Source organism: Crocodylus siamensis, chromosome 10 (assembly GCF_052110815.1).
Source record: "Crocodylus siamensis isolate JL-2025a chromosome 10, ASM5211081v1, whole genome shotgun sequence".
Taxonomy (NCBI): domain Eukaryota; kingdom Metazoa; phylum Chordata; order Crocodylia; family Crocodylidae; genus Crocodylus; species Crocodylus siamensis.
Window position 1 is genome coordinate 28,313,282 of NC_143404.1, and position 22,612 is coordinate 28,335,893.

At 41.6% G+C, this 22,612-nt stretch overlaps 1 protein-coding gene across 1 annotated transcript in view; it reads right to left on the minus strand.

Moving 5' to 3' along the window:
• Positions 1 to 22,612, minus strand: part of SLIT3 (slit guidance ligand 3) — a 946,021-nt gene that overhangs the window by 216,033 nt on the left and 707,376 nt on the right. The window contains exons 14-16 of the mRNA XM_090064655.1: positions 21,016 to 21,179; positions 1,320 to 1,470; positions 104 to 178 (exon numbers count right to left, since the gene is read on the minus strand). Coding sequence (XP_089920781.1) covers positions 104 to 178; positions 1,320 to 1,470; positions 21,016 to 21,179 — 390 coding nt within the window. The remainder of the gene's footprint in view (positions 1 to 103; positions 179 to 1,319; positions 1,471 to 21,015; positions 21,180 to 22,612) is intronic.

The following is a 22,612-nucleotide window of genomic DNA, read 5'->3' on the forward strand; positions in this document are numbered from 1 at the left end:
CATCAGGATGGATTTAATATCTAAACCAGAACTTTCATTTCCTTCTTCGCAGTACCAAGTAGAAGGTTTATAATATATGTAAGTGACAAACACTTGGACTTACATTTTCCTTAGTTTGGACAATTTCTTAAAGAGTCCAGTTGCTTCCAAAACTGAGATATCATTGTCATTGAGACGCCTGGTGAGAACAAACAAAAAAGGCACTTAATGCTTCATTGATTTCTACACATATTTCTCCACAACATTCGAAATAGCTGCACAGAGTATTCTGACTTTAGGGTAAACAAAAGAACATCTGTCATATTATCTGTCATCCCAATATCTACCACCTATGGAGCTTCCTACCACAGAAAACTTTGAGCCTTTCTAAGCATGTATAAGTATTTGTGTTCAAAGGTCAGAATTTCCTTAAGAGGTGTGGCATTAAGTCTAATATATGATCTAATCAATCAGTGATGAAGTAGGGAGCATTATTCCCTTTAGTTTCCAAATTGCAGGGCCTGGCACTGCTTTTAGCTGGACTGCAAGCCTTATATTGTTTAGATCCCTACCTACCTGGGTGATCTTTCTCTCCAAAGTGCTACCTCAGATGAATGGTATACGAGTAGGAATAGCTTGCAGAGCTTTTTCTATGTGGCCAGTTAGATCTGTGACTTTCTTACCATGATTTGGTTGCAAATACCCTGGCATAGGTATCCTGAACTTTAGACAAGCTACAAAGACTGTTAGCAAGGGCTATGAGGGAAGATTTATGGCTTGGGTACGAGGCTATATTCTTTCCCTCACTGAACTCTCACTTGGTTATGTTTAATTTGATTTTGTTCTACACCAGCACTATTATGCTGTGGTGTGGTTCTTTATTCTATAAATGATTTGGGCAACACCTTTTTTTTCCCCCTATTCAAGGCAAGTGAATATAAATAAATTACTTTACATTCAATAAAGGTTTAAAGCATGTACTATGCCAGAAGAAGTCCCAATACTGAAGATATGGCATAACCTTCTATGTTGTCTTATATTACGTTAAACTTCATACTTTAATTTTGAGCCAAAAAGATCTCCAAAACTGGATGCCTATAAATGGGCATATTAATAATATAGATGGAATCATGGCATCTTTTGATTTGTGCAGACACCTCTGAATATAATGAATCAATTATTTAACAGCCATGAGCACAGTTGTAGGCCCAAAGAATAAACCATATCTTAAACAGGAATGTTGGCTCTTGAGAGGTCAAGTAGACAAAAATTAGAGAAAATATGCGAGGCACTCTAGAGCAGCATCCCCTACAACCACCTCTCAAAGAGGCAGCACTTACAGGTCTGTTGTATATTCAGGAAGGTAACTGGGTAATCGGCTAAGTTTTTGATTGGAACAGTCCACAATTGTTCCCTCGCAGCGACACTTTTCAGGACAGACAAGGTCCATGAAGCACTTTCCACTGAATTTACTTCTGAAATCCTCTGAACCTGTAGGATGATGGAAAGGTATTTGGGTAAACAGATTTTCAATTAATAATAACAAAAATTAGAAGTTGAAACGGGCCTTTCAGTCGTGCTTATCCCCAATCCATGAAGTGTTACTCCATACAGCATACGTCAAAGTGTTTTGTGTAGTTCCTTTAAAAATGGCACTAGAAATTGGGCTCCTCACTTCCCCTTTCCCATTGGGCATTTATTTCACAGTCTAATAAGCATCCTTGTTAAGGTAACTTACCTACTTCCACTTAGCACTATGGGGAACACTCAAAAGTCTAGAGAGGTGGACACCTACCTAAGTCACACGGCACTCACTTCAACATAAGATTTGTTTAATGATGGCATCAAGTAAGCTAGATCAAGTAATTTTATGCAAAGATGTTTAAAAAGCGGTCTAAAGATTTCAGCTACTGGAGTTACTAACCAGAGTTAAGCATGGGTAAAAGAGCCTACTAAATTTTGCAACAATTAAAATATCTTCATTAACTTCTTTAAACAAATAGCAGTTGAAGGTAATGGTAGTTTAAATCATTTTCATTTTAATCAAGGTAGGCAGAGACTGTACTCCATGAGAATCACTCCCTAATGTGCCATTATATAGCAAATGCCAGACCTCTGACTATTTTTTTGACCCATTCTAATGAAATGCTTTTCCAATTAGGTTCAATGAACTAATCTGTACTTTGCAGTTTTTTCAAATAAGGGTTTTGAAACTTGATCTCTATGCTTTTGGGAGCCAAAATTATTAATAAATATTTATACGATCAAATGGTTGCCAAGACAGATCCAGTCATGCAATACCTGCCCACTCACTTCATATTTCATTATGGGAACACCAAAAATGTTTCTGGAACAATTTGCTATGCCCAATGATCCTAATAACCAAAAAAAGTATTTCTAAATTTTCTAGGGCTTTAAAGTCGATTGCAATTGTAAAATGGATTTGTCACTGCCACAATTATTTAGTTGAAAAGGGCTAATTCAAACAGGCCATACTTTTGTCAGAGTGACTGGACTAAGTTCATTTTAAAGGATTCTAAAAACACCAGTAAAAGCTAAAAACTAAGCCAAGAGAGATGATGTCATTTTAATGCTGTTTTGCTATTCCAGACAGATAAAAAACATCATTATTTGTAAGAGGAGTAGAAAAAATCATCCAATGACACCACCATTTTAATTATTACATATTCTCTCCGCATATGAATCTAGTGAAATCAAGTTCCCCCAGTAATATAACATTTTGACCATCATAAAAACAGGTTAAAGCCCCACTGATACATTTATAATGGAAATTCAAACTGGTAAAGAATCAGAAGTAAGACATACACTTTGTGTAGTAAAAAACCCATGGTGCTAAATTCTGTGTAAAAGACAAGTCACCACTTGGCTGCAAAAGTAAATTCATTTACAGTTGTATCTGGCTGTTATGTTACCTTAAAGGAAATCCATGTGACATCTGCAACCCTATTCAGTGAAAGCCAGCAACATCCTATTATACATGCTAGTGGGCTTTTATTAATAGCTACTAGAAAAGGATTTAAATTCTGCAATTTTCAGCAAAAACAACCAACTCTCAGGTCTGAAAATTCTGTAACTGTAGCCCAGGTTAAAATCGCAGCAAGTAAACATTACAGCTCCAGGCCATAAAATCCAGTTATTCTTTTTGTCAGTCCATAAAACAGCAGTTCTGGTTCCTTATGGTTCCTGTGGAAATAATTCCACCCTACACAATGTATAAGATTCTAGCTCAGAAATCATTAGAACTATAGGACTATTGTCAGCTGTACTACAACTTATTCCAATATTAAACAATAGCGAGGAATTAAGCAGTGATCAGAAAAAGGTTTGAGAATCTATCAAAGTAACCTCTTAAAACTTGCATTTATAATTTTCATTGTCACTCCACCCCTCAGAAGAATAGCTATAGCTCTCAAAGTTGTAGTGAGTAGCTTTTAATTTAGGTATGACAGTTTGTCTAGTGCATGTATAATGCTCAGTGTCATGGGGGCAAAGAAGAGATGGTGACTGAATGGAAAACAGAGCACAGAGGCGTAGGTAGCTTTGAAAAGGCATAGGGCATTAATTTCTAGACATTCTCTCTCAAACCGTTTCGCACAAATAGGAAGAAAATTTGCCATATGTGACTACGCCTCTTCAAATTCCAACTCTCTCACTGTGTAAAACTTCCTTACCTACACTGCATTAGAAACTCATCCAGCCTGGGCAACAGTCCACCACTTCCATGCTTTGAACAGGTGAAGCCCCATTCTTGCACAGCAGGAGAGGAAGGAAGCAAAAGGCTTTCTTTGAATTTAAATAAGAGTTATCAGGAAAGCATGAAGTCGAAAGTGATAAATAACATATACATCCTCATCAAGGAGTCAGTCATCCATTAGACTGGAAGACAGCAGGAATCAGCTGCAAAAGACTAGATAGAATTTACTATTTGATTCGAGCCTTGAGATCACTTGGACAGGTGGCTGCTCTATTAAGTTATTCCCACCAGGGAAACTAATATGAAATCCAGCCATCTGCTTGCAGAACTAGTTAAATGTGTATATCCATCCCTACATGCAATACTTTGTCAGTATACTACCACAGAGTTTTGAGTGGATACAGCATGATTCAAGAAACACAATTAAACATAACATGCAAATATTATTCCTCTGTTAAAAAAAGGCAACTTTGGTGAACCACATAGGTGAGAGGAAAAGCCAATACAAAAGAAATATTTTGACGTTACTCATTTCAAACTAACCATGAAATCACTTTTTGTTTATACCTAAAAGTATGTGCATATTTTATATGGGAGACCTGTGGAACTAGCCTGAATGTAAAATGTGTTTTGAGTGTTTATGGTAATTTTCAATATTAAAACTTAATTCTTTTAAAGTTATTTTCAGGAACTGCCAAAGGCAATAACAGAATGGCTGCACTTAACTGAAGTACTAGCTCTTATTAGAGCATTTTTATCTGACATTCTCAAAAGGCTTTTATAAACACCTGAAAGCATCCCGATATCACAATGTCTTAAAGCAGGCACACAACAAAAGCAAAGGAATGCAGAATTTTCAAGTAGCTGCTAATGTTGTATACCCACATTTCTCAAATTTGGAACCCTAAATTAGGGGAGACAGTAAAATTTCATCCTAAATGTTTTACTGAAAATCAGAACAGCAGAGAACATAAAAAAGTCAGTAGTCCTGACCAAGTTTCCTATACAAAGAACCATAGACTCATAGAACATCAGGGTAGGAAGGGACCTCAGGAGGTCATCTAATTCAACCCCTACTCAAAGCAAAACCATCCCCAACTAGATCTTCCCAGCCAAAGATTTGTCGTGCCTTCAAATCCCCCAAGAATGGAGACTCCACAGAATCTCTGGATAACCTGTTTCAGTGGTTTACTAACCTCCTAGTGAAAACGTTTTCCCTAATATCTAACAGAAACTTCCCTTGCTGCAACTTGAGTCCATTGCACCATGTTTAGTCATCTGCCATCAGTGAGAACAATTTAGCTCCATCCTCCATCCCCTTCAGGTAGCTGACAGCTGCTATTAAATCCCCTCTCAGTCTTCTTTTCTCTAGACTAAACAAGCTCAGTTCCCTCATCCCCTCCTCTTAAGTCATGTCCCCCAGCCCACCAACCATTTTTGTTGCCCTCCACTGGACTCTCTCCAATCTGTCCACCTCCTTTCTGTAAAGGGGCCCAAAACTGGTAACAGTGCTCCAGACGTGGCCTTACCAGTGCTGAATAGAGGGGAATAATCACTTTCCTTGACATACTGGCAACACACCTACCAGTGCAACCCAGTATGCCATTAGCCTTTTTAGCAACAAGGGCACACTGTTAGCTCATATTCAGCTTATTGTCCACTGTAACCCCTGTACCACCCCAGCCTGTAGCAATGCATGGGGTTGTTCTGTTCCAAGTGCAGGACTTTGCACTTGTCTTTATTGAACCTCATAAGATTTCTTTTGGCCCAATCCTCCAATTTCTCTAGGTATCTCTGAATCCTAACCCTACCTGCCAGCGTATCTACTACTCCCCTGCCCAGTTTGGTGTCATCTGCAAACTTGTTGAGGGTGCACTCTGTGCCATGTTCCAGGTGGCATATTATTAGACTATAATAGTTCAGTACAAAATTTAGGGCTACCCTGATAGTGAATTTCTTTGCAAGGTTTTATAAAATTAATTTATCATTATCTTCGTTTTACATACAGGGAAGCTGTGACAGGGAGGAGCAAATTGACTTGCCAATGTCAGAGTCAAGCATCAGATCGAGAAAAACTATAATAACCTGATTCAGTCTTCAGGTCTTATCACAGACAATATCACCTTCAGGTTAGAAATTATTTTCCATTTCCTTTTAATAGACATAAGATTTGTGGTGTAAACTTCCCTTAAATTCTCTTGCAATGCAACCTCCTGATGGTTAGAGATATGGCACTTCAATATGTGTTAGTTTAGTTCCAAAACTATGTTTGAGCAACAGACATCAAATCTCAGAAGTGTTTCCAACACAGAGATCCTGCAGTATGGCCCAGAGGACGGCTCTAACCCAAATTACTCAATGTACAATATCTTTAGCTAATTATGGGTACATGAATTTTGATCTTTGTAGGTATGTCCAGAACTGTCACTGAAGCCAAAGCCTAATCTAATTCATCAATGAGATGTCCAATTTGTTCACTTTACTAGCTATTAATCAAATGAGTTACTTAGGAACAGCTATTTGGCATGCAGGCTCTTTGAAAAATCATTTCCACACACTACGATTCACAGTTTTTTCCTCCAAATCACAGTCAGCCTCTTAGCTACACACTGGTCTCGTTATAGAACACAAATAACCTTTTTCACTTTTCCTGGGAGAACAAGGGAATCTCTCACCTTTTGATGCTTCTGAAAACAGCAGAAGTATCCCAGCATGCCATGCTGCAGGAAAGTATGCAGCCTTCCATGGTGCTTGACAGAACCATGTTCAATTTGTATTGTTCTACCACATGGTTAGATCAAGCACAAAGGAAAACCCCATTAACAGCCAGAGTCAGTGTTAGGCAGTGCCAAAGAGAGAGGAGCGTTGAGAGGAAGCAGCATGGAGAAGCACAAGCTGGAGATTTCACTGAGAGCTGCTGTCCACTTGACCCATGCAAGAAGGAACTGGAGTACAAGAGGTTGTCATATTATGCTATAACTGTAAGAATACTCTATAGCACAATCTGTTAGTGTATGAGAATCAGGACCAGGAGATTTTAAAGGCAGTGCTATTGTGACAGAAAACACAACCAAAAGATTGCAAATGGCTTGTTCCAAAAAGTGCTGACAGTACATGGGACAAGTATGTGGAGCCACAATAACATACTAAGTGCTTTATCTGTTCTAATCTTCATTAGGCCATTAACTTTCTTCTTGTATCTTCTTTCCATAGATATAATGGAAGTGTTTATATAACATCTCCTGATTCCATTTAAAGAATAGGTCTGGAAGGTAAAAATGATGTTCTCAAGTATTCCAGAGTACATACTAGCAATACAGGATTTTCAGCTTGGTATTCAAGGTATGACTTCAAATAATCAAATGCAATTCCCTGAAGTTACTGGAAATTGTGAATTGGAAGTTTAGGCAAGACATTCTTGCAAATGTAATTCCCCCTCCATGTGGTATATTGACAATAATCATGTGTAATCATCATTTGTCTTTGTTTTTAAAAGAACACAACGAAGGATAATTATATATTAAGACATAAATGAGCCTATTCCTATTGCTGTTTTATGTAATATTTATGATATGCAGGGAACCTGTTTTCTCTGTTTAAAAGTTACAAATTCTCTGATTTAAAAAATCCAAAATCCGCGATCAAAATGAAACACCACTATATATACCGGTATCAATTAAACACACAATTTTATTGATATATTACAATTTTAAAACAAATTGGAAGCCTGCCAGTGCCTCAATCACTATAACGACATGCATTTTAAGTACCTATAAATTTTGGTATTTGATTTTGGCTTTTTTATCATGGAAAATCAGAGCTCCTCCTGCCCCCTTAGCTCACCAGGATGCAGGTCCAGGCCCCTCACTCCCCACCCACAGCCCCCAGGCCCTGCTGAAGGGGGCCCCCAGTTGCCAGGGCTGTGGGGCCAGAGACCCAGGTCTGCAGCCCCCTGCTCCCCACAGCAGTGCCTGAGTCCTGGCTGCTGGGATATGGCTATTGTGGTGGACTGAAGTGCAAAGCCTGACTCCCCTTCCCTCATGGGGACCATGGCTGGAGCAGAGCCCATGAGAGGTGGAGGAGCGGATGCGGGCTGCCCACTGTGGGCTTGGGCTCCCTGCCCTGCTGCCCTCCCCCTGGGGCATCTGCAGCCTAGCAGGTAGGATGCGGTGCAGCAGGGAAGATTGGGCTAAGGTGGAGAAGCTCAGTGCCACCTCTGTGAGCCCGGTGCTGCCAGGTGAAGCACCCCCTGCCCACCTGGCAACAGTGAGGCACAACTCTGCACCACTAACGCTGCTGCTGTCAGGCAGGCAGGGGATACCTCACCAGGGGGGTGTGGGCTTGCAGCAGCAAGAAGCTTCCATGCCCAGCCCCATTCCACTGCCATGCCAGGTCCTGCCCTCTGGGCCCCAGGGGCAGTGTAACAGGACAGGGAGCCCAATCCTGCAGTCCACACCACCCCTGTCTCCACCCCCCACACACATCAGAGGGACATGTGCCCCCATGCCTCCCCAGAAGTGTGTGAAATGGTGGGGAGCCAGCCCCATCCCTGCTGCCCCCTGGACGAGCCATCTGTGGTTCTGCTCTGTTCCCTGCTAGGGTCCTGCGGTCATGTGTTCTGGTCCAGGGCCCCAACCCCCTTGCACCACCCCAGCTAGCCCCAGCCCTGCCCAATTCCCTGCCTACCTCCCTAAGGGGGCCTCTATCCCCCCCCCACTCCAGACTTACCTGCAGGAGCTGCTTTCTAGGCAGCCTGGCAGTAATGTGCACATGATCATGGTGCCTCCTGACTGATTGCCAGGGATGCAGGTTTTCCGTTTCCCACAGAAAAATGGTGTAAAACATGGATTTCCCCCCTTACCAGGGTAAAACATGGATTTCTCCTTTTAGCAGAGAAATACACACATTTTGCAATTTCGCAATGAGCCCTCTGCAGGTGGGCAATGTTTCAGCTTGCAGGGGCCTGGGAGGGAGTGGGAGAAGGGTGGTCAGGCAAGGGGTACGACATGCATGTACCAGGTCATAGCTGCCAGGCAGCCTGGAGAGCAGCTCCTGTAGGTAAGCTGGAGGAGTGGGGAAGGCAGGGGGGGATTGAGACCCCCATAGGGAGGAAGGGAAGGAGTTGGGCAGGGCTGGGACTAAGGCTGCTGCCCAGCCGGGCAATGTGCATCTGCAGGGTCCCAGTAGGGAGCAAGATGGGGCTGCAGGTGGCTTGTCCAGGGGATGGGGAGTGGGGTTGGCTCCCCGCCACTGCACATGCAGTAGGGGGGACCCACATCCCCATGTGTGCAGGGCAGGGGCAGGTGCAGGCTGCGCGTCAGGCTCCCACCCTGCTGCCCTCTCCTGGGGCCTCTGCAGCCCAGCTGGTGTGACCTGGCATTACAGGAACAGTGGAGCCGTGCAAGAAACCTGCTTGCCACTACAAGCCCTGCACCACCCTGGTGATGCATCTTGTGCATGCGTGGCATAGTGAGGGTCACAACCCTGCGCCACTGCCCTCACTGCAGCCATGCACACAGGGGATGCATTGCCAGGGCAGCATGGAGCTTGCAGTGCCAAGCAGCTTTCCTGATCAGCTCCACTATTCCCTGTAGAGCTAGGTTGCACCCACTGGGCTGTGGAGGCCCTGGGGAAGGGCACCTGGAGGCAGGGGGCTGCAGACCTGGGTCCCTGTCCCCATAGCCCTGGCAGCTGGGGGCCCCCTCCAGCAGGGCTAGGGGGACAGAAGCTGTGGGTGGGGGGCGAGGGGCACTAGCAGGGCTACGGGGGTTGGGGAGGGGGGAGTGAGGGCCACCAGTAGGCCTGTGGGGGCTTTGGTTGGGGAGTGAATGGCACAAGCAGGGCCAGGGGAGCCTTTAATCACATATTTTGGGGGTTTTATTAGAGAATTTGTTATTTTTTGTATAGGGAAAACCAAGATCCCTGCTAATTGCCCTTCTCCTACTCCTCCCTGGCCCCTTGCAGCCTAGAACTCTGCCAGCCTGTAGAGGGCTCTTTGCAAGAGCTGAAAATCCATGTATTTCTCTGTTAAAATGTAAAATCTAGTTTTCTCAGTTAAAAGGGGAAATCTGCATTTTCTTCTCGTTTTTCCATGGGAAACAGAAAACCTGGAGCTGAACTTCTTATAACTCATCCTTGTACTTTTTTACCATTTAGGCTGGAGCTTTCATAAGTAATTAGTGGGGGTCATATTCTACTTCCACTAATGCAAAGCTCCAAGTCAGGCTGTGCCCTTGAAGTGAAGACCTTAGCCTGCTGGGCACAACCACGCATCCTGGTCTGCCACCTCCTCAGCAGAGCACTGGGGTGGACACGTGTGGCCAGAACCCTCCAGCTGGGCCTAGTTACACCCACTCCGTGCAACCAGAGTGGCTAGTCAGGGTCAACTGACTCCTCACCCCTTGCAATATAAACCCCCTGGTCCAGAAGAGGAAGCATATAGGCAACAAGATTCAACCTCGTTCTCAGGCTGATCCACCTTTGGCTTCCCTATACTCCAGCTCAGCACGTTCCCCTCAGCTGCTTCTCCTGACTCTGAGGTAACCCTTGGACCTGGCTACTTACAACTCAGCATGACGCGCATATTGACTTCATTAGCGCACAGCAAGGCCAACACTGAGTGCTTCTTAGACATGCATGTACAGAAGAAAGGCTTAGCAAACCAGTGCGATGAGAGTGGATCTGTCCTGAACAAAGGCAAGCTGCATGCCACTGGATTTCAGGCAAAGCTGGTGTTGGCCTTTTTGGATAAGAAGGTTTTCCTTTGGAAAGTGTTTGTACTGGCCAGAAAAGAGCAGTGTCAATATAGATCATTTGCTGCATCTTTGCAGAACAGAGTACGGGTTTTTACACGCCTGACAAGTAGCAGAGCTGGATGAACTACTGGAAACTGTACTTATTGTGATAAAAAATATTTGTTTTTACAGAACTGCTTGTAAACTGGCTACATTTTCAATTTGTGGACTACATGGAAACTACAGTAACAGTGTACTTGCTGGTCACCACTAAAGCTGTTTGACTAGTTGCTTTACTCACATGGTGGCATTTCAGCTTTCTTTTTAGTTGGATGACTAAAAAGGTGCCCCAGACTGGCTTTTAGATTCTCTCAAAGAGTGAATTAGAGTGGCTGAATCAGGTAATTTGACACTTTGAAGCTGTCACAAACTTTGAACTCTAGCCAGAGATATGACCAAAAGAAAAAATTAGGCTATTGTAATGTCATTAACTATCTTTCATAACCCCTGCAAAGTAGCACAAAGTATCCATAAGAACTGAATCTATATCTGATAGGGGTGTGCAAAGCTTCAGTTGCTGATTCCATTTGGAGAAAATTCAGCCCGATTCAAAGGTTTATAAATTCCCTTTGAGGATCAGGACTGAGAGACTGTAGATAAAGTGGCTTTTTTGTGAGAAATGTGCTCCCACAGGTATTTGGGTATTCTTGTGTTTGATAGAATCTGGTACACAGTTTGTGGGGGTACTGGAGATATGTTGGCAGGTTTTGCGTGCCTTGGCATGGCATGGTCTGGATCCATTCAGTGTGTTTTAGACTGTAGGGAGTTGGCTTCTGGTGATGAGGTTACTGAGGTTCAGTGCTTGTTTGAATTTACCACTTCTCACAGACACACCTATGAACTTCACTTAATCAGCCTGGATACAGAAACTCATGGATCAATACAGACATTGGATTTACGATACACTACCACCTATCTGACATCCATCTCCTCAGGCACCTCTCCACTTCTACCTGCTACCTCCCCTTTCTCCCCTACCCAAGCCTGCCTCTCTCTTCCCCTGACTCCTCCATTTCCGTTTTCACTGACTGGCTTCCTTGCCTGCATTGCATGCCAGCCTCTGGCTTTTTCACTATTTCTTCCATCCAAGAAGAGCACACAACACAGACACCAACTTGATGCTTCCTCAGCCTGACAAAGGGTTTTTAAAACCAAAAACTTACAAAGAAGAATTTCTCCAACTATTCAGTTGGTCTAATAAAATATATCAGAATCACCCTAAGAACCTTGTCTGGGCCATGTCCTTAGACCAACATGGCTACAACCTACATCCCCTAACACACACAAGTGACACAAGTTTTGCTTTCAGCAGTTCAAGGTGTAGTTTCACAGAAACCCCTGCACCACTCTGCCTGAAACCTGGCAGGCCTCCCTTTTGCCCGCACGAGAAGCTATGTATGTGGCAGGACAGGTGCTAATGAGGGTGGCCATATAATGCCCCGCTCTTAGAGCTGGAGGCGACAGTTTAGTTTCTCACCAGCCAGCAGGGGAAGAACATGTCCCTTCTGAGCTCCCATGCCAGGAAGAACTTGGAGATATAAGGGCTGGGGCAATATGGGGAGGAGAAGGCTCCACATCATTCAGGGTATGACCTAAAACTGCACCCTGCCAGGGTAGGGAGGCATGGGTAGAACTGCCAGTGGTGCAGCAGCCCCAGGAAATGCCAGGACCATGAACCTTCCTGGTGAAAGGTGGGTAGGAGCAGGAGGCACCATAACCTCCAGCCACCGCACAGTCCTGGTTGGGGAAAGCCCAGACCTGTAAGATCTTTGAGAGGCCTGAGGCTTAGTGGTTGTAGTGAAGTTGTGAGGGTGAGAACAGGGGCTACCATCCCCGCAATTTTCACCTCTCTGTGCCTTAATACACACAGTCACATGGCATGAGTTTTGCCTGTAAGGAGCTTAAGGTACACTTTCCCAGAAACCCCTACACATATTTCCTTGAAACCTGGAAGACTTCATAGCCTCAGCAGGGTTACCATCCCTGCAATTTTTATCCAAATTAACCCCACAATGACAAAGTTATAGGTATTTCAGTGATTCCCCATTATAGTCTAAGGCCGAATCTCCAAATCTTTCTGAATCAGCACCAAATCTTCCAAAGCTGATTCGACTGAATCTATTTGGGGTAGTGATACAAATCTCCAAATTGAATCACTGTCCTCCGAATTGGCCAAATCCAAATCGAATACTTCCCTATTCGTACAGGCCTAATATCTGACATATTTATAAACTGCTTCTATACCAGGGCTCCTGCCAATGATTTCCAAGGTTCTAGCTCTGATGGCTGAAAAGTCCCATACTCTTATTTCACCTCCTGCTTATTTGTGTGCGTGTGTTCTGGCTCTGGCTTTTGGAATAATCCCCACACCCCCACCAGACACAGACTTCAAGCTGCTCTGTTAAACAAGAAGCAAAAGAATTAATCTCTATTAAATTATTATTTGGTGTAATAGCTTCCAATATTAAGCAAATGTCAAACTAAGTATTCTGAATGAACACTTTCAGTCCTACTAGGGAAGGGAACAGTCACATTCCAGTCTTTCTGGCAAGTTTCTTGGGAACACAGAACAAAGACCTGTTCTTCTACTGTGTTAATTAAGTATTGCTCTCTTTTATAACTGTCTGCACTAGTCATCAAGCACAATGAACAAGAGCTAGCTATGAAGAGAAGAAAAAGCCTGCCAAAATACCATAAGTGAAAGCTAGGGACAGAAGTTGCATATAAACCAGTTTAAGTGATCAAAAACAGGTTTAAGCCTGTAAAAGAAGAGAAGGTCAGTGCACACTAACCACTTTCAAAATAGCCAAAACTGGTTTAAGATAAACCTGGATGGATGCAGTATTAGACTGAACTGATTATGTCAAACCGGTTTATGGAACTTCTGTCCCAGATCACAAGGATCACTTTCCACAGGCAATTTCTGGCAATTCTGTTTGTGACAGCCTGTGGCAAAAATTTAATGGAAAACAGGAACCTTTTTGGTCAAATGGACTAGGAAAGCAAGGGATGCTTATTAGTCCTGCTTTGGCTCAATGACAATTTTGTTGTCTCATAATATTTAGTTAAACAATTTAAATTAATCAAATTAGGATCCCAAAAACACATTTTTCAGGAGCTTCTGCATGAACAAAATGTAATGTTTGCAAAACAAAATGAAGTTTATGAAAAGTGTTTAAAAAGCAAAGACTGATACAGAAGGTCAAAATTTGGTTTGCAACTGAAATATTGAAAAGCACAAATTGCTGTCCTTTATCCAGTTCTAATAGATAATGTTAGATGTTTTATCAGGGTCAAACTGTATGATCTGCTGATCAAGTTGAACCCAACCTGTAGTAAGCAGTTGCCTTTGAACCAGCATTTTTGTCTGACAAACAAGAGTTGCGGTTGGTCTGTTTAACATTTTCCAATGAACTTGTAACAATTCAGCACAGTCTTTAGGTATCAGACCTGACAATAGATGTTTTGATGTAATGCAAGCTCAAATATTACTGCATTTGTTTTAGTGGGGTGGCTTGCCTTATGCCAATGTCCCTTTAATTTTTGCCACTATTTAAATAGACTTCTGCATGCATAAAAAGGCACTAAGCTCATACCTCTGGGGAGCAACATAACACACAGTGGCAATGTGGCTGAGGCCCAGCCTCAAGAGTCCAAACTCTGGCTGGGTTGCAAAGAACTCAGTGTCCATCCCCTTTCTGTTTGTGCAGTTTCTGCACAAACTGGTAGTTTCTTTTTTCTGTTGAAGGAATTACTATGATCTAAAAGATGAAGATTGTGCTTAAAAAGATATTTAATTGGATACCTTTATATTTTACTTTCTTACTAATAGCTCTCAGGCAAATAGGGCTACTTATTCTAACATAGACTTGATATTCTTTGGGCAGATGGCCTATAGCCAATATCTACAATGCAGAGTAGAAAACTTTCATAGATTTCATAGGTGTTTAGGGTCAGAAGGGACCTTAGTAGATTACTGAGTTTGACTCCCTGCCCTGGACAGGAAAGAGCGCTGGGGTCAAGTGACCCCAGCCAAGTGCTTGTCCATCTCCTCTTAAAGACCTCCAAGGTAGGGGAGAACACCACCTCCCTTGGAAGCCTATTCCAGATTCTGGTAACCCTTACCATGAAGAAGTTCTTCCTGATGTTTAATTTAATCTAAATTTGCTCTCTGTCAGTTTGTGGCCATTATTTCTAGTAACTGCAAGGGGTGCCCTGGTAATATTTCTAGAGTAAAAGGGAATCAATTATCTTTGGTCACAGCCAATATCAGTAATGTTTTTATCTCTCTACATAGTTAGACATCAGAGATGGTAGAGTGTAGTTTCATGTATGCACCTAAACTGGAAAACAGACAATTACACTCTGCTACAAAGACATCAATGTTTTAAGTTTGAAGAAGCACTCAGATTAAGTTTGCTTGCCTCTCTCCCATTCTATAAAAACAAATGTATATAGTGATATCATTAATATGAATGCTCACTTGGACTAATTTATAATTCCCTTTCCCCTCTGATTTCTTTCCAGCGAATTCAGTGACAAGTAACAATAAACAACATTCTTGGCTTCATTATGTCCTAACACCTCTGAAGGCTTTTTCAGCTGCAGTTTCATTTGCCTTTTTCAGAAGAGATGGTAGGAGACAGCAGATTCAATTCATCTTAAAAAAAAGGAGCAGCAGAAGCAGCAGCAAAAAACAAGAAATCCCCATGACGCTACTTTGCAGTTGCCCAGATCATATGGCACTATTTCACAATTCTCTCCCTTGCTCCATTCAAGCAAAAGCTCCGGTGAACAGAAGTACTAGGAGCCTGGCCTCAGGCTAGTTTTTCTGCAAATGTGACTAGGCCTCAGAGCATTCTGTTCAGTTCCAGAAAATCCCCAGCACTGTCAAGTACAGTAAGGGCTAACATAACAGCTGTCAGGTTTCAGTCTCCACCTCCAGCTTGGAGCTGTTGGAGGCCAGCAGAATAAGGACAGACTGAACAGCAAATCCCCGAGCAGGTGTTATTGCAACACTGTAACTAGGCAGATTTAGGCATGGGGATATCAACATTTATCATCAGAAGAAAGATAGGACTACTGAAGATAAGACTATGAATACACAGGATGTGAATGAAAACCCTTGCATAATAAAAATAGGGGGAATTTTCAAAGAAAGTGTCATGGAGATTTACAAATTATGAGAGCAACTGAGAGCACTGAAATAGGATAAATCATGTATACCTGTGTTAATTATAGTCACTTACCTTGCATGAGTTTTAAACAAAAACAAAATAATACTACTTTGCATTTTTTTATCTAAAGATCTGAAAAACTTTAAAATACATATTTATATGGCTCCACTACAGATGGAATTAGAACCACTTACATCTAGAAAAACCTAAGCTTAGCAAAACAAGTCATTTATCTAAGGTGTATCAGTTTCCTGGCAACGCTACTGGAAAAGAATCTTAATTCCAGTCTCTGTGCTCATCACAAGACAGCTCTGTCCCCTCTGTAGAGTTCACTACACAAGGTCCAGTCCTGAGGCAAAGAGATTTTTGTCTCAGTTTACATAGACTGAAATGGGACCATATTTTAAAATAGTGATTCTCAACCACAGCACCCTGGGTTGCCTTGAGATCTTTTTATGGTACCCCAGTGTACAGCATTATATTGCTGGGCATGTAAATATGCTTCACAAGATAAACCCAGTGATTTCAAATAGGAATTCACAGGGTTAAAAACAATCTGAGCTACTGTGGTCTTTTTGAGTTCTTTACAATAGAAAAATTGTTATATTATTTTTCTGTTGTCAAAAAAGGAAGTGAAAACTAAGAGGGGACATTTTCTGAGGAGTGCTGCAAGTAGTCTAAAAAGGTTGAGAACCACTGGCATAAAGGGTGAGGTTAACAAGTAGCATCCAGGAAAAACCTACCCCAATCATAAATAATCTCTAGCCTGGCAATTATGTCCAAGAAATCTGGATCTGTTCACCACCAAAACTATTGCTTTGAACCTGAATATGAACACAGAGACACAAAAAGACAGATTAAAATATCATGAACAGGTTTTATTAAATGTCTTTGACACTGTTCCTGATAAATGAAACCAAATACTCTCAGACACATCATTTTCTACTCTGATGACAAGGCATAAAGGGGATAACTCTTGTACACAGGAGATATTAAACTATCCCTAAATATGAAGTAGCTTCTAACTCCATTTTCCACATCTGTATCAGAGCTGCTGCCTTCAGTTTGGATTGAATTACTGAGAGGCAGAATCTGGGAGGAAGAGAGTTATGTTGGCAGATGGTCCAGTGTCCTCCTCCTTTTGTTCACTATTGTTTGTTTTCTACAGAACTATCTTGTATCTTAGCACCTAATTAAAATCGGGGAGTTAGAACATGTGCCCAATGGAAGAAGGGGACAGGTTTAGTTCTTAGGGCTCCTGCTGGGAAACAAATTTGTATTTCCACAGGGTAAGAGAGTAAAGCTTCTGTGATATGAAATGTTTAGAGATAAATATGCTTTGACTATCACCAACACCACTTTGTGGGAGCAGGACAGGTGGGACTTTCATCAGTTTTCAAATGTACAAAAAAAGGCGACAAACACAAATCTACCAGAGAGAGAACAAGAGTTGTGAATGCAGGGGACAACTCTGTGCAACAGCTATTGTATATATCAGTGTCACACAGTAATCAAGGATTTTACCAGCTCTTGAAGTGACAATGAGCTACTACAGAGACATCACAATCTGCTGCTGGATACCTTCTCAGTCCCCTAAAGACCAGGGCTGCTTCAGAAAACAAAACTGCAGCGTAGTTCACGTAATCGAACACTACAAGACAGAAGAGCTTTCCTCTATCCTCCATCACTACTAAGGGAAGTAGCAAGTCCTACTGGATCCTCAGTGGATAGTAGGCAGATGCTGCTAAGAAAAGAAAAATCACCATCATGCTCCCTTATTGCTCCTACTGAAAACAGTACATTAGAGTGCACTTCTCTGGCTGCCCCATTCATCTAGTTCCTGATTTGCAGCTCCATACTTCACAGTTGTGGAGGGTGTGGAGCAAATGGTTTCTATGCATATCAAGAAGGGAGAAATTAATATGCAGCAAAATTTAAAATTACAAACCTAGCAGGCAGTATACCTACTAGTCTTGGTTTCTTTGTGTCCCTTCATTTCATGGCACAATACCTCTACAATCTTCCTCTTAAAAGGAAATAGGTGCATTACCTACCTGTTACCACATGCACAGAATCCTCTTCCCTAACCATTCCTAACTGTTTTCAGGTTAGGGTCCTGCCTGGTGGTGTTTGATGGCAGTGGAGGGGCGGGGAAAAGAACAAAGTACTAGGTCAAAAAAAAAGCTGCCATAAATTCTTTCCTGCACTGTATGCCATTTTAACTATCTAAGATTACTGTTGTGCTCTTCTGTCTGCCTGAACTTCTCCATATGATACCCTGATACCACTGAACTCCAAAACTGGAAAAATTTCAACATGTTACTTTTCCTGCCAAACTCTTCCCTCCCCTTCCCTGTTAACAACTCAGTTATCCTCCCTTTCACCTACTTCTTCTTCCAGGTCAACTTTATGCTTGGAGTCCTCCCACCACCCCCTTTAAATCTCTCCTTCCCCAATTAATCCCCTTGCCTCTGATGCCAAATTACATCAGTTTTTCCACTCATATCCCTCCTGAAAACACCCTTTTTTTAAAGTCCTGGAGAATTCAAATGAAAAGAAAAAAATATCTGTTCTGCTTCAAGATTAGGTTTAGTGGATTATCTAAAATAGACAAGACCATTTCTTGCTTGGTTGGAGAAGTACTAAGTGCACTGAAGGAGGATTAATCATGGGTGTGATCTTAAACAATATTGACACCTGTAACTCCCACAGACCTCAGGGTTGGGCATTCTCTACATATCTCAGGATTCAGATCCAGCCAGCTGAGTACAATATCAGGGATTTCCTCCACCCCAGCTGCCAAAAAGAACTATTAATATTTTTACCAGTTTTCCCCCATGGATAAGCTCATGTGCTGACCTTTAAAGTGTGCTAAAGGACTTAAATAAATGGAATGAAAATACCAGTAACTCCATATGACCTTACTTGCGTTATCTCTGAGCAAGAAAGTATAATTGTAGAATTACAACAGAAACAACTTTTCTTTTCCCTCACTAAGTAAAAGATGTGTGAGAGAGCCATGGCAAGGATCACTGAATCAGCGAAAATATATGGGGAGGCCACTAAGTATTCTCACCACATTCGTAAGATGATGCAGGACTGTACCTAGGAAAGGAGATGCATTGCATGCCAATGTTTTTTGCTTTATCCACACAAGGTCTCATACTTTTTGATCTTGCCGCATGAAGATGTATTGGGTTAAGCCCAGGATGAAACTATATTCCTCAAAGGGAAGAAAGTGGAAAATTATATTTTTCTGCACCATAGTCAGTCTGAAACAATAAAAATTAATGAAGGAGGAAGTTGAGCAGGTTAGGTACAGGTGCCGCCAGCTTGAAGGTACTGTGGATCAGCTTACAAGCAATGATTCATCAAATTTGCAGAAGGGATGAACTTGCAAAAACTCTCTCTATATTTTAAATAAAGGCATAATGAGTACAGATCTATGATGCTTATGGCCATTTGGAGATTTTACAAACAGGGACAAATCTCTTGAGCTTTTCAATTGTACTAGCTTTCAGTCAGCTTAAACCCTTATTTTGAATCTGCACAATCCATGCCTTCTTCCCCTTAGCCACTTACCAAGAAAGCTAGACTTCTATGCCTTTTTCAGGTATGTTTGATATTCTAAAGTAGGGAAGTAAGGGCAGAAACAGAAGGACTGAAGAAACAAGATTTGAAAAAGAGCTCAAGAGAAGAACCCATACAAAACATTCTTTTCAGTACCCTTTGTGAATTGGTGTTACTTCCCTTCACAATTTATATCAATTTTTTCCTATGGGGTATATCACTATGCAGAAGATGCATGTTCCTATATGTATAAAACCACGTTCATTGCTCGTTCCTATTAATAAAGACAGATCAAAACAACAATGGCAGATTAGGTATAGATCATGCATTGTTTTCTAAATAACTGAGCCATACTTTTCCATTCTTATTTCAAATTTCTTTAAAGATGAAAATTACTGACTTATTGCTATAGTACCATTAAGGAGCCTAAACCTGATCCCCAACTTAAAACATCCCATGTTTGCAGAGTGGAACTAAATTGCATTTCTTCAGCCCATAGCAAAAATTGCTTGAAGACTTTAACAACTGTTTACAAGACAGTCTGATTGCAAATGAAGTTATCTTTATTCTATTTTGCTCTTAAAGAATAGCTTATCTGAGCATATTGCTTGCTGAGACACACAAAGCACCATGGCTTGTTTTGGGCTGCAGCCATTCAGTCTCATGCTGCATCTGTGTCTAGTGCCATCAATCTTGTACCACTAGGAGCACAATTAATCACGGTGGTTTTTCAGGGGAAAAAAGGCAAAAATGATAGTAATTTTTATAGAAAGTACTGTGTGGTATTCCATCAATGACAGTCATTTTTCTTCTCAGTATATAGTAACAGATTTTCTTACACTGAAAACCTGTCTGCTACCATGGCATACCAGAAGTACAGTAATTCTGAAACATACACAGTCAGCTCAGCTCTCACACCAACAAGCAGAATCTGCTAATATATGCTGCACAAGGCAATAATGTCCCTTTGTTAGTATCTGGAGAAAGGAATTAACTAATAGTATAGATTATGAAGAGATGCAGGGGGAAGAGGTAAGCTAGGTATGCTCATTTTCCAGGTTATTTTCAGGATCATCAATTAGTTTTACACACAGTACATAACAACATCTCAGGACAAAACCTTTAGGGCAGTTTTGTTACAAAGGGCAGAAATCCAAGTGACTTCAACAGCAGGGCTGACTGAATGAATAAGCACTAACATGAGGATTTAGTGTGCAGAAATTGGTTATAGAGGGCAAAGACTTATTCATATGGTTCAGTCTCTCTGGCTATACACCCCATGCCCCTGGGTACAGCTGTCCACTGCCAGTTTTATAGGGTCTCATCATTAAAGTTATTCTCCTTGTTTGTACATTAGTTTATTTGGATTTTAGTTTTACTATTTATTCAAGCAAAGCTCCCACTGAAGTTAATGGAAGTTCTGCCTGAACAAGGACCCTAGGATTTTTGCCCAATACACATCCAATACATCCACTGATTCATCTACATCTTTCACAGCTTTTCTTACACATTTTATAATCCAGCATTTTTTAAGTTAAATATCAAAGACTAAAGAAAGAGAGAGACACAGAAGGAAGCCAAGCTACAGACTGAGCTCTTTTTTTAATCCATAAGGTAATCAGTTTTCTGGAGCACTAACTGAATTTCCCAAATTTAATTTTAAAAGATGCTCCATAATATCCATTATAGCAAACACTGTCCTGCAGATTTGATTAGCAGGCTCTCTGGACCTGCTTATTTCTGAATTGAAAGTGCAGTACAGCCTAGATAAATGAATTACCTGAGCAGCGGAACTTGTGGCTCTTGATCTGACCGATTCGTTTGTTGGCAAGGCGACGCGGATTGCTGCATCGAGCGCCGCTGGTTTCTATCGGATTATTCTTCAGGTAATCAGCCAGCCACTTCAAATGGCAGTCGCACACAAATGGATTCTGAGCTAAATGTCTGCAAGAAGGATGGGATGTTTAATCAGAAGTGACCTGTGACACTGTATTCCATCATTGTTTTTCACAAACGCAAACCTGAAGAGTAGAGTAATTGAATAAGCTTCCAAAAACCGAGGCCTAGCGGAAGCCACATGGAGCTACACATGAATGGAAGAAATTCTGTGAGCTATCGTATTTCGTAGCTCATTAAGCCTGCTGCAAGTCCTCTCTCAGAGGAAACAAAAATTAATATAGCAAAGCCTGCTTTAAAGGACACAGACCTTCTGTCTACAAAGGCCAGTGTTTTCTCTTGAAAGTCTGACATGATGTACTCTAATAGAAATGCATCTTTTTAGAAACACCTGACTTTAGAGAATACTTTGTGTCCTTGTTTAAAAAGAAGTTTTACTGACCAGCTCAGCTTCTTAGGGATCAAAATATGAATAAGTAAAGGAGAAGGCCTTGAATAAGCAGGTAAAGCCACAAATGAAGGAGGTTCTCTCCCAAGAGTAAAATTTATATTGGCATACGCTAATAGAAATTTTCTGGCATCTCTTTCCTTCTGGACCTGAAATTTTTTACTTTTCAAGACAGGCTGATCATGCAAAAGAGGCCATGAGTTTATATTTCACCAAAGTCCTTGTGAAATTCACCAGTCCAATTCAAAATTCAAGTTATAGCGAGGCCTTTTTTCCCAGACATACAAACTCAAGTGATAAAAGTCCCCTGGTTCCAGGGGTATAGGTTGTAGCCATGCTTGTCAAGGACATAGGCAGACAAGGTTCTCTGGATAAATTTTTTATTAGACTAACTAAAATAATTGGGAAAATTCTTCTTTGCAAGCTTTTGGGTACAAACATCCTTCATTAGGCTGAGGAAGCATCTGCAGTTGGTCTGTGCTCTTCCTGGATGGAATAGAATAGAAGCTAGCGGTCCCCTGGATCATTTATAGGTATTGTAGGTAGAAGCCCCCCACTCTTCCCTTCAGGCTCCCAGAATTAAACCCAAAGTTTCTGTTGTTGTCTTTCCTTGGTGTTGGTCTCAGCAAAACAGAAAGTAAACGAGGTTTCAGGGCTTTCTCTGAATAAGCTGCTGCTTCTACTGAAATCAATGGCAAAATTCCTATTTTCTTCACAGGGTGAAGGACAAAATGTCAAGGAGTCTGATGGGGGAACAGAGTATGGAAAAGCGCTATTTCTAAGCAGATGGGAGGAAATTCTTCTGAAGAGTCCTAAGTTTTTATGTATGTATGGTTTTAGGTTTTCATCTCATATTCCACCCATACTAAACTTACATTGTTTTCTATTGCCAGGTATTTTTAGGAACTGCAGTTTAATGAAACAAACATAACAGAGTTGTGGCAGCCAGAGGGAGCAAAAGCAAACTGGTATGAAGAATGGGGAGAAAAAGAAATGCTTGACGGAAATAGCTTAAAAAAGTAAATATTGTTGC